At 35.9% G+C, this 18,779-nt stretch overlaps 4 protein-coding genes across 7 annotated transcripts; 3 read left to right on the top strand and 1 right to left on the bottom strand.

Annotated features, from left to right (window-relative positions):
• Nucleotides 1-144: 144 nt before the first annotated feature.
• Nucleotides 145-4,652, top strand: INT1 (inositol transporter 1). The gene is made up of 6 exons (XM_007026460.3): nucleotides 145-970; nucleotides 1,400-1,470; nucleotides 1,618-1,953; nucleotides 2,943-3,050; nucleotides 3,157-3,342; nucleotides 3,666-4,652. Exons 1-6 carry the CDS (start codon nucleotides 829-831, stop codon nucleotides 4,314-4,316), a joined length of 1,494 nt encoding a protein of 497 aa, XP_007026522.3. The 5' UTR covers nucleotides 145-828; the 3' UTR covers nucleotides 4,317-4,652.
• A 4,082-nt stretch (nucleotides 4,653-8,734) lies between these two features.
• LOC18597421 (uncharacterized) lies at nucleotides 8,735-10,741 on the top strand. 4 transcript variants are annotated; one of them, XR_001928234.2, is made up of 4 exons: nucleotides 8,735-9,372; nucleotides 9,793-10,079; nucleotides 10,284-10,341; nucleotides 10,502-10,741. XR_001928234.2 is itself a non-coding variant. In XM_007026459.3 (2 exons), exons 1-2 carry the CDS (start codon nucleotides 8,877-8,879, stop codon nucleotides 9,870-9,872), a joined length of 576 nt encoding a protein of 191 aa, XP_007026521.1. In that variant the 5' UTR covers nucleotides 8,735-8,876; the 3' UTR covers nucleotides 9,873-10,209. The 4 variants fall into 4 exon arrangements, 1 of the variants encoding a protein (XP_007026521.1); XR_001928232.2 differs by having other exon boundaries at nucleotides 9,793-10,147; XR_001928233.2 differs by having other exon boundaries at nucleotides 9,793-10,147; nucleotides 10,257-10,341.
• A 589-nt stretch (nucleotides 10,742-11,330) lies between these two features.
• On the top strand, nucleotides 11,331-14,252 carry LOC18597420 (small ribosomal subunit protein mL104 (rPPR9)-like). The gene is made up of 3 exons (XM_088806119.1): nucleotides 11,331-13,306; nucleotides 13,461-13,532; nucleotides 13,657-14,252. Exon 1 carries the CDS (start codon nucleotides 11,561-11,563, stop codon nucleotides 13,277-13,279), a length of 1,719 nt encoding a protein of 572 aa, XP_088662245.1. The 5' UTR covers nucleotides 11,331-11,560; the 3' UTR covers nucleotides 13,280-13,306; nucleotides 13,461-13,532; nucleotides 13,657-14,252.
• A 78-nt stretch (nucleotides 14,253-14,330) lies between these two features.
• On the bottom strand, nucleotides 14,331-17,130 carry GPX3 (glutathione peroxidase 3). The gene is made up of 7 exons (XM_007026456.3): nucleotides 16,579-17,130; nucleotides 15,783-15,859; nucleotides 15,585-15,646; nucleotides 15,379-15,497; nucleotides 14,862-15,029; nucleotides 14,723-14,763; nucleotides 14,331-14,591 (listed from the first exon to the last, which is right to left on the bottom strand). Exons 1-6 carry the CDS (start codon nucleotides 16,723-16,725, stop codon nucleotides 14,731-14,733), a joined length of 606 nt encoding a protein of 201 aa, XP_007026518.3. The 5' UTR covers nucleotides 16,726-17,130; the 3' UTR covers nucleotides 14,331-14,591; nucleotides 14,723-14,730.
• Nucleotides 17,131-18,779: the final 1,649 nt, after the last annotated feature.

Raw genomic sequence — 18,779 nt, 5'->3', positions numbered from 1 at the left:
TAAATGCATGCACCGGAATGATATCTCATCAAACAAGCACTGCTTTTTCATCTTATTAAAATGAAGGGCATTTTCATCTTGACAATAAAATACCTCATTAAACTTGAAATATATAAGTTAAACTCACTGCAGCAAACAAAGTCTTAACATATGACCTCATTAAACTTGAAATATATAAGTTAAACTCACCGAAGCAAACAAAGTCCTAACATGTGATTGGTTGGTGACTCCCATTGCATCCATTGATTTCATGTTCATTTTTCCATTACCCTTATAAAATTTCTCGAAGCAAAGCCTTTGAGATCAACCGTTTTTCTCTGTTCTTTCTCCTCTAGCCTCAAGGGTCGAGGCCACGCCCCACGGGTCTTCCGTAAAGGAAGAAACTCATTATTAAAAAAAGGAAAAACCCAACCATTTTCCTGAGAAAATTATCTTGGATTCACGTTTTCTCCGAGAAAAATTGATTCTTTTTCGCCATCTTGCTAGAATTCAGCTTCTTTCAGAAAATCTCTATATAATCTACTGTAATTGCTTTTCAATTTGCCATTTTAATCAAGGCATCCTTCTTCTGTGTCTTTCTTGAGTTTTTTTTACCGTTTCTTCATCGATCCTTCTTCTACCAGATTGTTGCTTTTGATCAATGAGTCAATTCTGAGAGACTTTGTAAAGGCAAAGAAATCGAGCGAAAGGAAAAGTTCTTCAGCTTATCCTAGCAAAAAAATAAAAATTTGCCATCTTGAATCTTTGGAATCTTAATTTGCAGCTGCTACCTGCAAAGTGTAAATACTAACAAAGTTCCTCTCTTGCTACCAAGTGTGAGATTAAACGATGACGCTTGAGTCGTTGCCTGGAAGTTCCGGATATCTGGATTTGCATCCAGAGAGGAGAATGTCATATTTCGGAAATCCTTACATTCTAGGATTGACTGTCGTTGCTGGGATTGGTGGCTTGCTCTTTGGCTATGACACAGGTATATATTTTCTTCCATTTATGTTGAATTACTTCAGCCAACTCAGCTGGACTTCTGTCTACTTTACTCTGTCAATGCATTGTTTTTTCTTTTGTTTATATGTATTATGAATTGGACTAAACTCTATGATCTAATCTATGCCTGGGTTGTAGCAGCGTGGTTTTGATTCTGACTGAACTAAGTCGAGTTTCCACCAGCAAGATAAAGAATTCAAGTTCCAGTAAAAGAGTTTTAACTCTGATTGTGGAATTAGATTGAAAAGAATAGAAACATTCTGTGGATTTAAGGGTATATGTCAAGTATTAATTTAACACATAGTACATGACTTATAGTTTATCGAATTTAGTTATTACAGATTCTTTACATGGTTTTCAAATCTCCTTCGGTTGCTTCCTGGGAAATGCTGTCATTTTGAAATGTCAACTGCAGGTGTGATATCAGGGGCCCTCCTGTATATTAAGGATGACTTTGAAGTGGTCAATCACAGTAGTTTCCTACAGGTACTAGATTTGTAAGGCTCTGCAGTTGAAGGTCCATTGCTTCCTCTGCTGCTAAACGTTTCACCTTCTATAGCTCAGAATTTTAGTTAATGTGGAAATTATTTGTTAACTTTGGCTTTGGAATATTCTGATTCATTAAGCTGGCAGGAAACAATTGTCAGCATGGCTTTGGTTGGGGCAATGATTGGAGCTGCATCAGGGGGCTGGATTAATGATGCTTATGGACGCAAGAAAGCTACTCTTCTTGCTGATGTGGTATTTACAGCTGGAGCTATTGTCATGGCTGTTGCACCTGATCCATATATCCTGATAATGGGGCGATTTTTGGTTGGCCTAGGTGTTGGTACAGCATCTGTTACTGCTCCTGTTTACATTGCTGAAGCTTCTCCTTCAGAAATAAGGGGTGAACTAGTGAGCACAAATGTGCTTATGATAACTGGTGGACAGTTTCTTTCCTACCTTGTAAATCTTGCTTTTACACAGGTCAGCAGTTCTTGCCTTACTATGACTATCTAAAATGTTCCTTGTTATCAAAAACTACCTATATTGTTCTGTGCTACAGGGGAAATACAAGGCAGTGCTGACTTTATATAACATATACTATGGTTAAGCAGTTAACTAACGTGTGCTTTAACTTTAATGTATCCACAAATTGAATGATGGTATTTTCACATATCTTTTACTGAATCATTATGACTTGATTGTTTGATACTGTTCTCCGTTGGTTTTGACTGCCTACTATATTATAACCTTATCCAAGGTTACACACAGCAACGAGGTAAATTGTTTACTTTGTCAAAATTTTAGTTTGGTTTCTTTTGGATCTAACCACTCCAATCCTTAGATTTACTTTGATGCAGCTTCTAGTACTCCAGCTTTGCTAGCACTTCTGTTTTCTTCACCTTCAGGGAAACCTATTTTGTCTTGAGTCCTGGCAAAGGTCACACTTTTGTTGGTTCTTCATTAAGTCTCACCATTGGGAATTTATTCCAAAACTTTTTGGTTCTTGAGGTTATTGTAAACAGAATCAACATGGGATAAAATAAGTTCAGCATAAAGCGCAGGGCATAATTTGATTTCAAGAAATAAATTAAATTCCCTAGCTCTGAGGTCATAATTTCTGTACTTATCCAGATGCGGCATGAATTTGTTGCCTATATCTAAACGCTCAATTAAAAAATGTACTCCCTGGATATACTTTGTCCACTATCCTTGCATTGATTGATTTTGAAAAATTAATGCAGCAGCACCTTAAACATAGGATGAATAAGCATATGTATTTTGGTAATTCTTTTACTTGATGAATGGGTTTGTGAGTAAATCTGCTTCACACATGAAGTTGGCGAGTTTTGAGGTTGATGAAGGTCTCTGTACAAGATGATTTTTTTTCTTTCTAGGCATTTTGTTGCATCATAGGTCATATATTCTCTCTTAAAATTGTGCTAACCATCCTAGATGTTATTGCTTGACAGGTTCAAGGAACGTGGAGGTGGATGCTCGGTGTTTCTGCCGTGCCAGCAGTCATTCAGTTCGCCCTTATGCTTTGTTTGCCCGAATCTCCTAGATGGCTTTTTATGAAGGTAGGAGCACATACCTTATTTTATTTATGAATTTCCTTATAAATTTCTTTTCATTTTTGACTACTTGTTTCCCCCTCATATTGTTTATGTTGTCTTGATTGTGCAGAATGATGAAGCTCAAGCTATAACTGTGCTTTCTAAAATATATGACCTAGCACGGTTAGAGGATGAAATTGATCACCTATCTGCTTCTTTAGAGGAAGAACGCCAGAAAAAGAATACTGTTAAGTACATGGATGTTTTCAAATCAAAAGAAATGAGACTTGCCTTTCTGGCTGGTGCGGGACTTCAGGTAAGAATTGTAAAACAGAGCACCCTCATCCACCTAAAATCTGGGGTTGTCCTTGTTCTTACTAAGACCATGTCAGATCAGCATAAAGGTTCTTTTTTTCCGTTTTATTTTGTGGTTATTGGAACAAAAACCAGTGACTGCAGCGGTGTTAGGTGTTGCATTTTGGTTTTGAATGTTTGTGGGACAAAGCTTTTGGTTTTTAATTTTTATCAGAAATCACAATGAAAATTAATAACATTAGTGCTAGTAAACAGGGAAATTGTACTTATTTAGTTTGCCATGCAGTGCAAGATTATGAGTTACTTGGAACTGTGACTTTGCAGGCACTTCAGCAGTTCACTGGCATCAATACAGTTATGTACTACAGCCCAACAATAGTCCAGATGGCTGGATTTACTCCTAATCAGCTAGCACTTCTTCTATCTCTCATTGTTGCTGCAATGAATGCAGCAGGAACTGTTCTAGGCATTTACCTTATTGATCATGTCGGAAGAAAAAAATTGGCCCTTTCAAGCTTATCAGGTGTAATCATATCGCTTCTCATCCTTTCCGGGGCCTTCTTTGCTCAGTCATCTGGTTCTTCAAGTGGACTTTTTGGATGGGCCGCAGTCTTGGGGTTAGCCCTTTACATTGCATTCTTCTCACCTGGAATGGGACCTGTGCCATGGACCGTCAACTCAGAGATATATCCTGAACAATACCGAGGGATATGCGGGGGCATGTCTGCTACCGTGAATTGGGTTTCGAACTTGATTGTTGCCCAGACTTTCCTTTCAGTTGCTGAGGCTGCAGGAACTGCCAGTACATTCTTGATTCTTGCTGGCATAGCCGTGCTTGCTGTTGTTTTCGTTATCATGTTTGTGCCTGAGACCCAAGGATTGACATTTGTGGAAGTGGAGCAGATATGGAAGGAGAGGGCTTGGGGCAGCAGTTATAACATTGAGAGCCTTCTTGAGCAGGAAAACCAATCCTAAGTGATCTTGGAACTTGTTTAGCTTAGAGGTGTTGGCATAAAGACACAAGATGGTTTGTTCTAGCGTCTATATATCCAAACAGGCATATGAATTCTTATGCATGAAGATGATATAGGTCATAGGACTCTCCTCTTTCATATTTCAGATTCAGGGTCGGGAGCCCGTGGATGGCCATGAGCTTGTATTTTCTAGCTGTGTATATAATGATGGAAGATGTACTACGACAGTGTCTAAGGGGTGTGTTTTTTTTAATGACGCCCCTTATCAAAGGCAGATTCCCATCTGTGTACTTGCTTCCTCCTTATCATCAATGAAAATCCTAATTTCTGTTGGAAATTGCAATGCTTGATGCATGGTGTCTACTTAAGCCAATCAAAGCAACAATGCAGATTTAGTCTGATATTCTTAGAACAATTTCTTCCTCCTTCAGGGGTGATCAATCCTCGAGGATGCTTGGAACGACAGCATAAACCTGAGCCTACGTTACCTGAGATCCAGTTCCCATTCAGCAATTGGAGTATGAAGATGGTTCGGACATGAATCATGAGATGAACAATGTGTGAATGTGACCCATCTTGAAAATCAAGGCACCAGGCATTCACATGGACCGACCAAGACAGTCAAATGCCAGCAGCAATCACATTATCAAAATACAATTATCTGTTTGCCCCTGGAACCTGATTACTTATGTTTGGTCAGCAATTTCTCTGGGTCGGATATGAAAGTTATTTAATTGTAATGAAACTCTTTATATATAAATAACATTAATAAGGATGGTAAAAATAAGATAATCGAATTGTTTAATCAGTTCATATGTGATTTCAAAAAGTCTTGAGCTTTGCTTGCTTACTAGCAAATATGAATATATGGTCACGATTAACAGGATTATCATATTAAATTACAAAGGCCTTTCAACACTTTTATATCTCAAAAAAGTCTTAAAAAAGAAGAAAAATCGATTAGTCTATACTAGCATTAGAAAACAATTGAGTCATTGTCCATCTCCGTTTACCAAATCTCCAAACCAATCATCAAAGTCATACCACAAAACAGTTAAACGTATTATGTGTTGAAGCTTGATGTGTCCATGATGGTGAGGTTGTATAAATCTTGTTTGCTTTTTTTTTTTTAATATATATATATAAATGCATTCATCATATTTACTTTCTAGTTCTTCTTTCTTTTGTCCCTTTCAGCCAACTGTTAAAAAAGCCAACTTTTAGCATATAGTTTTTGGAAGAAAATTCACTCAAAAATAAAATAATAATAATAATAATTAATATTATATAGTCAATGAGATCCATCAAAATGACACGAATGAATATAATGTTAGCTAAACGACCAAATCTAATTGCACATCAAACCTTTTATTTTTCTTAACCACTCCTTCATTTCCGCATTACCAATCACATAAAATGATTGACATGAAAGATGAGATTCTCCAACATTTCATTACATATATACATATATATATATATATATATATATAGCCTCTACACATTTATTTATGTAACAAGGAAAATTACTAATTGTGGTAGTTAGATCTAAGATCTATATATATATATAGCTATAGTAACATTTACTAATTAAATACTACTAGTATAAGAAAAAAGTCCAAACAATCAAAAAGCTCCAATAATTTAGCATACCAAATATAGTTGTCGCATAAAGAAAATAAAGAAAACTTTGCCCGTTTTGGCCAAGTGGCAGCATATGATTGGGGAGACCATGTGGGCCAAATTGTCGTCAAGAATGTGTATGATGGTGCCGGCCGTGGGCATACATAACATTACATATATGAACATTAACAAATGTTCATACTATAACCATTACGTGATGCAAATGATATGTTGCTGTCCGGATTTTAGGTCAGGGACCCACTGACCCCTACACCCCTTTGTGCGGAGCAGTTTTTTTAATTCATCAGTTTTGCTCTGCAAGCAAGAACGCAGACTCGTGTTTCTCCGCGCAATTATTGAGTGAGACAGACAGGCCACGTGGGTTGTTGGCCTGTTATTGTCTTCCACCGGGGAGCCGCACCCAATCAGATGTTCACACGTGGGGGAAGGGATTATGGCCGTAACATGTATCGGCACGTGCCTGAATGTAATCAGATTCAGTCATTCAGATCAATGATGAAATAATGGTCATGCCATGCCGTTGGCTTTTGCATTAGACAGTACGACTACTTGTCGACGTGGATAAAGATGAGTTGGGACCCACATTGAATTATTGCTAGACCATAAGCTCGGGCTGGCTGACAACAAGTTAGTTTTACTAGAAACCAATACAACACCATTAATAATAGGAGAATACTTTTTTCCTTCTTAAATATTTACTTTTTTATTTTTATAAAAATTGAAGATATATTTTATATTAATATTTGAATTTTTTGTAATATAAATATTTAACACTGTTTAATATAAACATAAAAATATTAAATATCTGAAAAAGACACAATGAAATAAAAATTAAATAAATATACAAAATTGTTGGAGTTTTATAAACTGAATATCATTCAATTTTTGGAGTTTTGTAGGAGGAAAAACACAAAAATACTGGATTACTATATACTAATATTAACACGTTAAGAAATGTTTAATCATTCGAATAATTAATTAATGCCATATTTAAGTTTCATGTATAAAATATATAATTATGTTGTAGCATATATATCAAAATTTCACGTGAACATATGCATGCAATGGAATTACGTACCTGTTTCCATGCAGCGGCATGCTAAATCGAAAGTAATTGTGTTTTCCTCAAGAATCAAGATAGAGAGAAAAACTAAGTATCATATACTCTACTTCCACCAAGTTGATCTTTAAACCATCGTCTTCCTCTTCCATTGGCCATTGTTTTGGCTTGATCAAGAAAACCGACATGCTTGGCACCAAGACAAAGGTCTTATATTTCATGTCTCTTATGAGACAGAACCCAAACTTATCTGAAAATATTAAGGTTTTTTTCTTAAAAAATGTTGTAAATATTGTTGGAGTGGGATGGTTGGTCGAGTTCTTCCTCATCCTTCCACAGACCACAGGATCTTGATCCCCAGACGTCGTGGCCCTCAATAAATTTCCATTACCTTTTTCTTTGCGGAAAGCAATTTTGGCTGGATTTTTGAACAGAAGGCAACTTGTCTTGATGTGCCCATTTACACATTTTTCTTTTTTTTTTTGTAATTTTGTTTTTTTTAATGGTTGGGCTGGACCACCCACCTTCTTTGCTCAACCGATGTTAGGTTGGCAGATGGATTTATTTATTTCACTTCAATTTTTTTTTTCATATAAAATATACTTAATTTTAAATTTTGATTCGTTTAGAAATATCGACAAAAGATATCATTGATTTTGCTTCGTATGTTCACACATATATATACATATATATATATATATATATATATATATATATATAATCCGCTTGTAATGATATGAATTCTTAACTAATTTTGGTTTCGAATTAAAATATACTCATCTTTTTGTGTTAAAAAAATACCGTTTAATATAGCTTTTAATAACATGAAATATTAATTAATAAATAAAGCCAAATAGTTTTCCTTTTTGTTTTTAAAGATTAATAAGTTAATGGTAAATGGCAATGATTAATCACGTGGGAGAGTCTTGTTTATTAATAAAATTCTAAAGTTCACATTAAATAATATAAAGTTGTAGAGATAAAATATGTTTTCCAAAGATTAGGGTAATCTTTACTCATTGCGTCATGCATCGAGATAGCTAATGTTCCACGCAATTATTCAATGCCTCATTAACTTAATTCAAACAATAATATCAATAAGGTTGCTTCTGACATCTTATTATGAATTATTTACAACAAAACCGAATGTCAAAAATTACAATAACAAAGCTTGAGAGAAGTATATATTGAACTCAAAACGGATAAATTTAAGTAAATAATTAATGATTAACCCATTAATTAATCACCTTATGCAAGATGATACATTTTCCTTGATAAAAAAATTATTATTTTCAAATCTGTTTAGTGCCGTGATTTTTTAAAATTTCAATATTGGGTTAGGTTTTTGGGAATTAGGAATCCAATTATACCAAAAATGAAAAACAAAAAGACCAAAAAAGTCAAAATTGAAAAAAAAAATGGTAAGGTAGCAGAAATTTGAATATTGAAATTGCGGTGGCGTTCACATTTCCCAATAAGAACAAAGGTGAACAGGTGATGAACACACATGGTGGGGCCCTCCCTCTAGTGACCACGTGTCCCCTTCCGATTCCGTCACTCTCTGCTACAGCTGTCACTGGACGCGTAATCCTATTCTACACCACATCGTCTTTCCATCTGGCAAACCCATGTTTATATTATGATAAATGAGACCATCATGATCCATATGCATCATGCACAGACATACATATACAATTTTTTCGGTCTTATAGTAAATAGTAATTTAAAAAAGAAGACAGAGAGAAAGAGCGCAAATTTTGTTGGGGGGGCAGCTTTATAAGCGCTGAGGCTCCTTAGCTCCAAAACAAATCAAACGCTGTGAAAAAGTATTCCAGTGAAAACAAAGGAAGGGAAACAAACATGGTGGGATCTTCATCTCAAACAGAATCATGGGTTTCCATCAGGAACTCAATCTACCAAGCCCAAGAAGAGGAAACGACGACAGCAGCCGCGGAGAGCTTCGTCGATCAGGAACGTCGAGAATGGACCAAGATCGATCAAGACGACGACGACGACGACAGCAGCAACAACGAAGATAAGATCGGCAAGAAGAAGAAGAAGAATCAGGTGTTGCTGGAGGGGTACGTGGAGGCGTTGGATAAGGAGGATGATTTGACGAGGACAAAGAGCTTGACAGACGAAGATCTCGACGAACTGAAAGGGTGTTTGGATCTGGGGTTCGGATTCAGCTACGAAGAAATTCCTGAGCTTTGCAACACCTTGCCTGCGCTCGAGCTATGTTACTCTATGTCTCAGAAGTACTTGGACGAGCACCAGAAGTCCCCTGATCCATCTCCAGACACCACCGCCGAAACCGTCTCCAGCCCCATCGCCAATTGGAAGATCTCCAGTCCTGGTCAGTCATTTTTCTTTTCTAAGTTCCTTATTATGCTTCAGCCCATTTGCCATTAGATATTATTTTACACATTTTCTATTGCAATGCTGCGTTTTCCTTTGCCATTGTTTTGAAGTGAGTTATTTTGGTTTAAGAGTGTTCTGGCATTCGTTGGTAGTATATGAAATGGAGATCTAAGTTGTTTGAATTTTCATGTTTTGCATTGATTTTGAGAAATCCCTGACCCTAATTTAATCACATCTGCTTAAAGTTTTATACAAATCTTTTCAGGAAAAAAGTAGAAACATGATGCAACTTGTTCTGATACTCGGAATTTTCTTGCATGTAGTCCCTGCAAACCGTGTCTAGATGACTTCTTGTCAGGACAAAAAGACAAAAACTACGGGCTTTAACCTTCAGTTTCTGTTTTTGTGCATACAGGTGACCATCCAGAAGATGTTAAAGCAAGGCTCAAATTCTGGGCACAGGCTGTGGCTTGCACTGTTAAATTATGCAGCTGAAAGATTCATTGCCGAAAATGGATCAATATTTCTCAATCATAAGCATCAGCAGCCTGAATCCTTCATGTAGAGCTAGTGCTCTGCTGTTCCATGTCTGGTGGGAATGAAATTTCCTGCAATTGTTGGGAACGGACCTGCCAAAACTTTTTAATAGGGACCAGCTGCAAGGAGTAGGAGAAGAAGAAAGGGATGAGAAAGACTTTTCAGGTTTGAGATTAACTGAATGCTCGTATGAGTCTGACCAAATTCTGCGGAGACTAAGATATCTTATTATGGTATTGTATCCAGCGCATTGAAAATAATTTAAGCTATGAATAAATGAAATCTTCTTATGTTAGCTTCTTCTAACTGTTACTGTACTTCGTGTTTGATCTCTCGATGAAGTCCAACCTTCTGTTGGTTTGTATGCAGTGGTGAGAGCCTCCAGTAGAGCTTCACCAACTAGTTGCAGACCTCTGCATTTGCTGAGGTAACTAATCTAACTGCGATGATGAACTATACGTGATTCCTCTTACCTATGCTCTGATTGTTATGGTGGTAACTACTGAATGTGACAGCCTCTGAGTACCATAATGCTCAACTTTGCTAACAATAGGACTGACTTTTGTGTTTATCCATTTTATGGATAGATGATTACTCACTTTACTGGTATGGGCGGAAGCAGTTGAGAATGAGGGAAAAAACAAGTGGAGGAGAAGGAAGGGCAAAGCATGCATCTCTTCCAAAATTTCAATCAATCACAGAAATCTCTCCCCATGTTCATCGCTTGTATTCTTCCCATGCCTTGAATTGTGGGCATGGCTTTTGATACTTGTTTTCAAATATGATTGGTTGAAGGGAATAGAGAAAGGGTTTCTTTCTCATGGAAAGTGTTGCCTGATCTGGCTAACCATGACACATGGATTATGGCTTTAGACCATTTGTGTATCAGTTTCATTTTGACAAAAGTCCTGGTTATCAGTTATCCTCAACTCTGGACGTTAATCGGAATGCCCAACAAAATTTGGACTGTTAATTGACAAATTGTTGCGTGTCAAAGTAGGGATTTAATCAAACGTTTCAAATTTTGTAAACAATTGGTACACGTATAATGGGAAAGACTTGGTAAGAAGAAACTTATTAAAAGCAAAATTGACCAAGAAGAAATGGAAGAATGCTTAGATCATTAATTCTTGTGTTGGCCATCCAACAATTTATTTTGGTCATTTAATTACTGCGGTATGATCTTGGTATTGTCACTTTCATGTGGTAAAATGTCGTGATTAGCAAGTGCCACGTCAGCGTTTTGTTATGTTAAGAAATGTCATGTTAGCACTTAGGCAAAACATTACGTGAACAAAAAATTTAATGGTGTTAGAAATTAATAAATTAAAAAAAATATAAAAATTTAATTTACATAAATTATTGTACAGGATTGAATTCACATTTTTTTTTGTAAAGAATAGTCACTAATCGTATAATTTAATGAAAAGAAATTGATAAACAAAATAACATGTAAATGAAATTTTGGAGGAATAAAAATTATCCTCTATTTATTTCGAAGCGAAAAACTTTAGCCGGCTCGAGCTAAGTTGGGCGGGATGCAGACCGGTTTAAACGACACCGAGCGAAGCTCCGAAGTCCGTAGTACCCAAGCTGCGTAACAACTGAAAACTCACGACTCTGGTGTTCTGCCCTTCACTCATCTAATGCTGCGTGCTGGTAGACATGGAGGTCGCGATTTGTTCTCAAATCTCCTCAAAATCTCATCTTGCTCAGAATTCTTTCTTCACTCTTCTCCATTTTCTTCAACGCCAAGAACCGCCACCAACTATCCCTTATCACTTACCAAGCAATTGCCTCAAGTTTCAGCTTCAAAAGCTGTAAGTTCTTCTGCTGTTCGTTCCATTGCTGCTTTGCTCTCTGCTCCGACCGTCCAATGTAAAGATTTTGATGACTTGTTAAAGGATTATAAGGACAAGTTAAATTCAAAACTTGTGCTTCATATTCTGATGAATTATAAGCAATTAGGTAGAGTTAAAACCTTGGAGTTCTTCTCTTGGGCTGGAACCCAAACGGGTTTCCAGTTTGATGACTGTGTCATTGAGTACATGGCTGATTTCTTGGGTAGGAGGAAGCTCTTTGATGATATCAAGTGTCTCTTGCTCACTATCTTGTCTCATAAGGGGGGGCTTTCGTGCCGGGTTTTTTCAATTTGTATTAGGTTTTTGGGTAGGCAGGGGAGGGTTGCAGAAGCCCTTTCTCTGTTTCAAGAAATGGAAACTACATTTAGGTGTAAACCTGATAATATTGTCTGTAACAATATTCTCTATGTGCTTTGCAAGAAGGAGACATCTGGGGAACTGATTGATGTTGCCCTCACTATTTTTCACAGGATTGATGTTCCCGATACCTATTCATATAGTAATATTCTCGTTGGTTTATGTAAATTTGGTAGGCTTGAGACTGCCCTCGAGGTTTTTCACAAAATGCATAGAGCGGGTTTGGTCCCGACCAGGTCAGCAGTGAATGTTCTTATTGGGCAGTTGTGTTTGTTAAGTGCTAAGGAAGGAGCAATTGAGAAAGTTAGAGTGAAAAATGTTTCTAGACCATTTACAATTTTGGTTCCAAATGTGAGCTCAAAGAAGGGTGCTATAGAGCCTGCAGTTTCTGTGTTTCGGAAAGCTCATGATTCGGGTTTGTTACCTAGTGCTTTTGTTATAGTTCAGCTTCTGTCAGAGCTATGTAGATTGGAGAAGTTGGAAGAAGCATATAAGATTCTGAAGGTTGTTGAGCAGAGAAAGATGAGTTGCTTGGAAGAGGGCTATTCTGTTCTTGTGCAAGCTTTCTGTGAACGTAATTTGGTCGAGAAAGCTAGCTTTTTGTTTGGGAGAACGCTATCCCTTGGTGTGAAGCCAAAGTTGGTTGTTTATAACTCCATGATTTGCATGCTATGCAAAGCAGGAATTTTGGATGATGCTGAAAGGGTGTTCAAGATTATGAACAAAGAGAGATGTCTTCCTGATAATGTAACCTATAATGCTCTAGTCAATGCTTATTGTGAAGCAAGGAATTGGAAAGCTGCTTACAGTTTGTTGACAGAAATGTTGGGCCTGGGTTTGACTCCAAATTTTCACACATTTACTTTGGTGGACAAACTTTTGAGGGAAAATGGGCAGGTGGATTTGTGTTTCAAATTGGAAGGTAAATTGGAAACACAGATCTTGCTCAAGCACTGTAAAGTTGGTCAATTGGAAGTTGCTTATCAGAAACTGAACTTGATGATTGGAAAAGGTTTCCACCCACCAGTGTATGTACGTGATGCTTTCCAACAGGCATTTCAAAAGTATGGTAAGTTGAAAATAGCTCGTGAATTGCTTGACAAGATGGATAATGTTTGCAAGCATGATGAGGAGAGAAAAAACTAGAAGTTCTTAGTAAGCTATCAGCAGGCAGTAAGTTTTTAACTTTGTTCTCTGTTATTTGAGATTTCAAAGGGCTGAATTTGGCTTGATTCAAGTTCTTGCAGTCCATTTGGTTAAAAAAAAGAAAAGATCTTGAGTCCATGTATCTCAATATTAAACTTTAACAAGCTCCTTTCTTAATCAGGTTCCCTCTTACCTTGCCAAGGGTTGAAGGGGAAATTTGGGACAAACCTGACATGCTGCCAAGAATAACAAGGTGGATACCTCATTTTTTAATACCAAATGGGAACAAATTCTTAAGAATGTTTGCTTGTTAGCATTCAGTAAGAAATCTCTAATAGAAAGAACTAATATTTTCTATGCTCTCTCTGTCCTTCAAGGCAAGAACTTCCGGATGGAACTGCTCAAATTAAAATGGAGTCAAGTAGAATCATTGCATGGTTCTTGAAACATCAAGGGGACGCCTTTCTTGAACTGTTTGAAGCTATGTTGGATTGATCAAGTTCTATGCGAATTGCTGGCCCGTTTCTACACTTCACAATTTATGGACAACCGTTGGTGGTTATTTATTTCTGTCCATGACATTATCACGTGCGACTTTGTTTTGGAGGAGATAGAAACGCGGGAGCAAGTTCGGTTGAACCACCACAAGTTGGTTCGTTGAGACCTTCTGAGCAAAGCAGATATGATCTTTCGGACTGGTGAACATACAGCTGTATCATCGATGATCTGAGCAAAACAGATATGATCTTTTTGTATAACCAACTTCTCGAAGATGAAGTGCATTTTAGAGACCTTAGAGGACCAATAACTCTTCATCAGATAAACATGTTTGGGCTCTGGCTGTTTTGCAGAAAATAGAAAGAGTTTTTTCTGTTACCGAATTTAATATTGAAACAGTATACTAGAGAAAGAATTTGATTTGCCAGAAGCTGTAAACCTTTTAATCTTTACTTATACTATTTGCTTGGAAGAATTATTGCTTACTCTTGATAGCAAATCTTCCAATCAGCAGCCACTCTGATCTTAACCGGGATATGAAAATAGTATATGATTGATGGAAGTAGTTTTTTGTTTTTGGATTCATTGAGAAAACCTGTCACAAATTATTACAGATTATTTTATGACTAGCCTTGCAACCAACCCTATGGGTAAAAGATCCACACAGATAATTCATGGTTGAACTTGTAATCATCCATCCTGATACATTAGATAGCAATGAGATAAACACCACCAATCTAAGCCCGCCAAACACTAACCAAGCTTTAGATCCATGTACTCCCTGGAAGTTCCAGGCAATGTCCCTTGTGTGCTGCTGCAAGATCAAAGCAAAAAAGGGGTGGAATCAGATGCTGCAATCACTCAAATCATGTTATGGACCTGGAGAAATTGTATGATTTATGCCGTTGCAGCATCTGTGGTGCTAGATAAGTGGTAGCTTCATACCTCGACAATCAAGACGATCCTAGTAGTTTCTGTATGTCCTTCTGCGAGAGAGAAGTGCAACGAGGAACAATCAGCTGGAATTTTACACTTTTTTACTGGCGTCTGTCAAGTGATATGGAAAAAATAAAAGAGCTCTAACCTCAATTTTGAGAGGTGATGTAGTTGGAGCATATCTCTCCACAACTTTCCCTTCTTTATCTACCAAAAACTTTGTGAAGTTCCACTTGATAGCATCTCCGAAATATCCACCCTTTACAGATTTTAGAAACTTGTAAAGAGGTGCTGAATTCTTTCCATTTACCTCAACCTACAATAGCCAGATGTTACGTATTAGAAAACATAGGTATGCATGCATTTTCATGAATCTGTAAGTTCTAAGCAGTTTTGCTGCTTCTTTGTAGAGAAACTATTGCCTCAAAAGGAAATAGAAAAATCCAGATTGTGTCATGGTAGTATATAATCAATCAGTGTACTTTTCATGCCAAGGAGGCATAGGGTGGGAGATAAGGGAGGGAAGCTACAACAAGCTAACATTGCCAATTGTAATAGGAAACAGTAATTTTTTTTCCCTAAAAACTACACTGGAACAAGAAAATCAGAGAATACGACATTACCACAGAATAAGTATTCATAACAGTTGTCTACATATTTCTTACCTTATCAAATATTGGGAATTCTGCTTTGAACATTGTGCATGCTACTTCCTGAATATGTTCATTGGTACCTGGTTCTTGTCCGGCAAACTGGTTGCAAGGAAATGCCAATATCTCAAATCCTGCCAGGACAATACACTCCAACATTTACAGGCTTCAAACCATTAGACAGACATTAGAAGGTCTCCAATTTATGAGAAGTAACAGACCTTGGTTTTTGTATTTTTCATACAACACATTGAGTTCCTTGTAGTTTGAGTGCGTTAAACCACTGCCAAAAGGGACAACAAGACATCACAAAATGATGTTCAACATGAATAGTTAAAAAGTGTAAGTCATCGTTGAAGATAGAATAAGAAATTGGTTATGCTGAAAAATCAAGCCATGTAACTGATCAAGCAGATTACCATTTTGAAGCAACATTCACAATCAGGAGAACTTTCCCGCTGTATTCACTTAAACTTACATCATTTCCGCGAATGTCCTGCAAATTAATTTGACAGCAGCAACATATTATTAAGTAGAAGTTTGAGTTATTATTATTATTATTATTATTATTAAACAATTAAACAGATATTGATGTATACAATGAACACTCAATATTAAAAAGTGATGATAGATAGATGCACACACAAAAGAAGCAAAAAAAAAAAAAAAAAAAAATCTCAAGAGTTATATGCTGTTTCTATTCACAGAGTCCAATCAGAATACATTAGAAAAGAGGGTGCCCGGGGGAGGGAGATCAGATCATGCTGCGCATTTCCTGCTAAATCTGCAATAGCAATGGGGTAAATGCTTGCACATGACTCGTGAACTGTATCAGTACCAATGAAACTAAGGAATGAAGAGCTCAAAGATGATGTAGAAAGGAACAACGCTTTGATATGAATGCAAATTTGAGAATTTCATTGTAAACCCAGAACAGAATTCGAAGGACAGCAAAATGCAAAGATTGAAAAGTAGCTATCATGCTTTTCTTATTATTTAACAAAACCACTGGCAGAAAAGGAAGAAGAGAAAGAATCCCACTTCTAGTTTTTGTCATCAAAGGAAGCAATATGCAGCCAATTAACAAACTTTGTGGAAAGCAATTCAACTTTTAAGGATAAAAAACAAATCTTTCTTTCTGATCTCATCTCTCAGCAAATCAACAGTGCCTATCCAAATTAATGAAGAAATAACTTAAAAGAAATAAATCAATACCTTGACAGTGAATTCATACACTGACTTGGGGGCGTTTTCTGCCATATTTTGATGGGAAGAAGATGGGTAGATGTGAAAATACAGAAAGAAGGCAAAACCCAGAAATACAAGCGAAACCAAATTGGTGAACCTGAACCAATGCATCATTGCATTCCTAAAGCTGACCACCTATTTATACAAGTTTTTCAACCTTCCTTCTAGAGGATATAGGGGGCGGATTTTTCAATGTCACGTAATTGATGGTGCATGCTGCCAAACTCGAATTTTCAGTGTTGAAACTATTTATTAATTAAGTAATTTATTATTTAATAGAATTGTATTCATCCTAATTCCTAACTGAGCGGTGTAGGCCTACCTGGCAGCTAAGATAATAAGCTAACCATAGACAGACGCAAGATGTTTTTGAGTTTTGACTCCTGGGGAATTCAGTCTTGTAAGGAATAGTTTGAGCAAAGGGTTCAACTTCCAACTGTTTCTACTGTTTGTTTTCTTTCAATTGTTGATACTTTGCGAGGTCATCACATCTTAAAATTAAGAAACGCAACTTCCACCATTATTCATTGATCAACCATGAAAATGGTGTGCATCCAACTTCATTTATTAAGGATAAGAGAGGCAGAATATCAGGCACCATACACTAACATGTGGATTGTGTTCACGGTATCAAGTAATGAACGAATCAAACCTAGTCTTGTTGGTGTCATCCTGGATTTTGGTCAACTTCTTCATCAAATATTAAAAATATGTACCAGTGGTAAACAATCTATTGGCATTTGGCACTTGTAAAGCATTTGTAATGGAAGCAAAGGGATGAATACTAGCAATTACAATCTGCAAAGACTTACACAACTCTTTCACATACTGTTTACAAGTCTAACAGGAGTTCTTCTATTACTGCTAGTCATTGGCAAGTGCTGTTGTTTTGCACTTCCAGTGAACAAAATCAATTTAGATCAATTATCCATTCAAATAAAATGTAATTTAGGTAAAATAGTTTGGTCTAATTGATTCATGGAATTAATTAGTCCAAAATATTTGATCTAATTAATTTTTTGATCGGTTCTCGATTTTAAATTTTTTGACCAATTCACCTAAAAAACCGAACTATTTTTTATATATTAATATATATCTATAATATTTTTTATATATTAAGAAGAATTGATAATAACTTAATTACTAATATATTTAAAATCTATTAAGATATTATTCGTACGTATACAAATCATACTCATAATAATTTAATATTAGTTATATATATTTATTTATTTATAAATCTATATTAATACAAAATTACAAGTTATATATTTTAAATGATATAAGTTATATATTAAGATTATAATATATTATAGTAAATATCCTACATGTTAATATGTCATAATTATTACACCTTAATAATGTTTCGTAATATAAAATATTATGAATATATATATATATATATATAATTGTATAAATATATTATATATAAATATATTTAATTTATACATAAGCATTACTATAATTTATAATAAACTTCATTTATATGATTATACTTAATAACTTTATTAGTTATCACTTTAGATTTTATAATATATTATTTATAATTAATTATTATTTATACAAGCTTTGATATAAAGTATTATAATATATAAGTTATATCATTAATTTAATATATATTAAATTATGGATGAAGTTTATAAGTTTTAATATTATAATTTGTAAAAAAAAATGATAAAAGTTTGGTCCATTGATCTAAAATCGGATCAACTAAACCAATTTTATGTTTGATTTTTTTTTTTTAATATTTGGTTAATTTTTAAAAAATAATTGATTCATTTGGTGTTTAGGTATAGTAGACCAAACTGCCTAATCCACCCATTTACTCTCTCCTATCCTTGAATAACATTAACCGTGGAAAGAAAGATTTGAAAGTAGCAGGATGTAATTGAAAAGTGAGGCTCATTCATAGGCGTAGCACGTTGAGAAAGAACAAAAATCGTCTGTTCCTTAAATCTGCCTCACTCCCTACGACATTAATCTGAGCATGAGGCAAGAAAGAATGTGCCATTTGTCCACAAGTCAAGCAAGAAAAGTGTGAATGGATTGGGTCCGGTCCAAATAGAATCTGTATATTGGTTTCAAAGAAATTGGTCTCTTCAGCCCATTGTGGATGGGAGTTTTGCTTTAATCTGGGCCTAGCCTAGTGTGGGAAGAACAAGATACCT

This window comes from Theobroma cacao, chromosome 5 (assembly GCF_053813885.1).
Source record: "Theobroma cacao isolate CCN51 chromosome 5, ASM5381388v1, whole genome shotgun sequence".
Taxonomy (NCBI): domain Eukaryota; kingdom Viridiplantae; phylum Streptophyta; class Magnoliopsida; order Malvales; family Malvaceae; genus Theobroma; species Theobroma cacao.
This window is presented reverse-complemented; position numbering and strand designations above follow the sequence as displayed.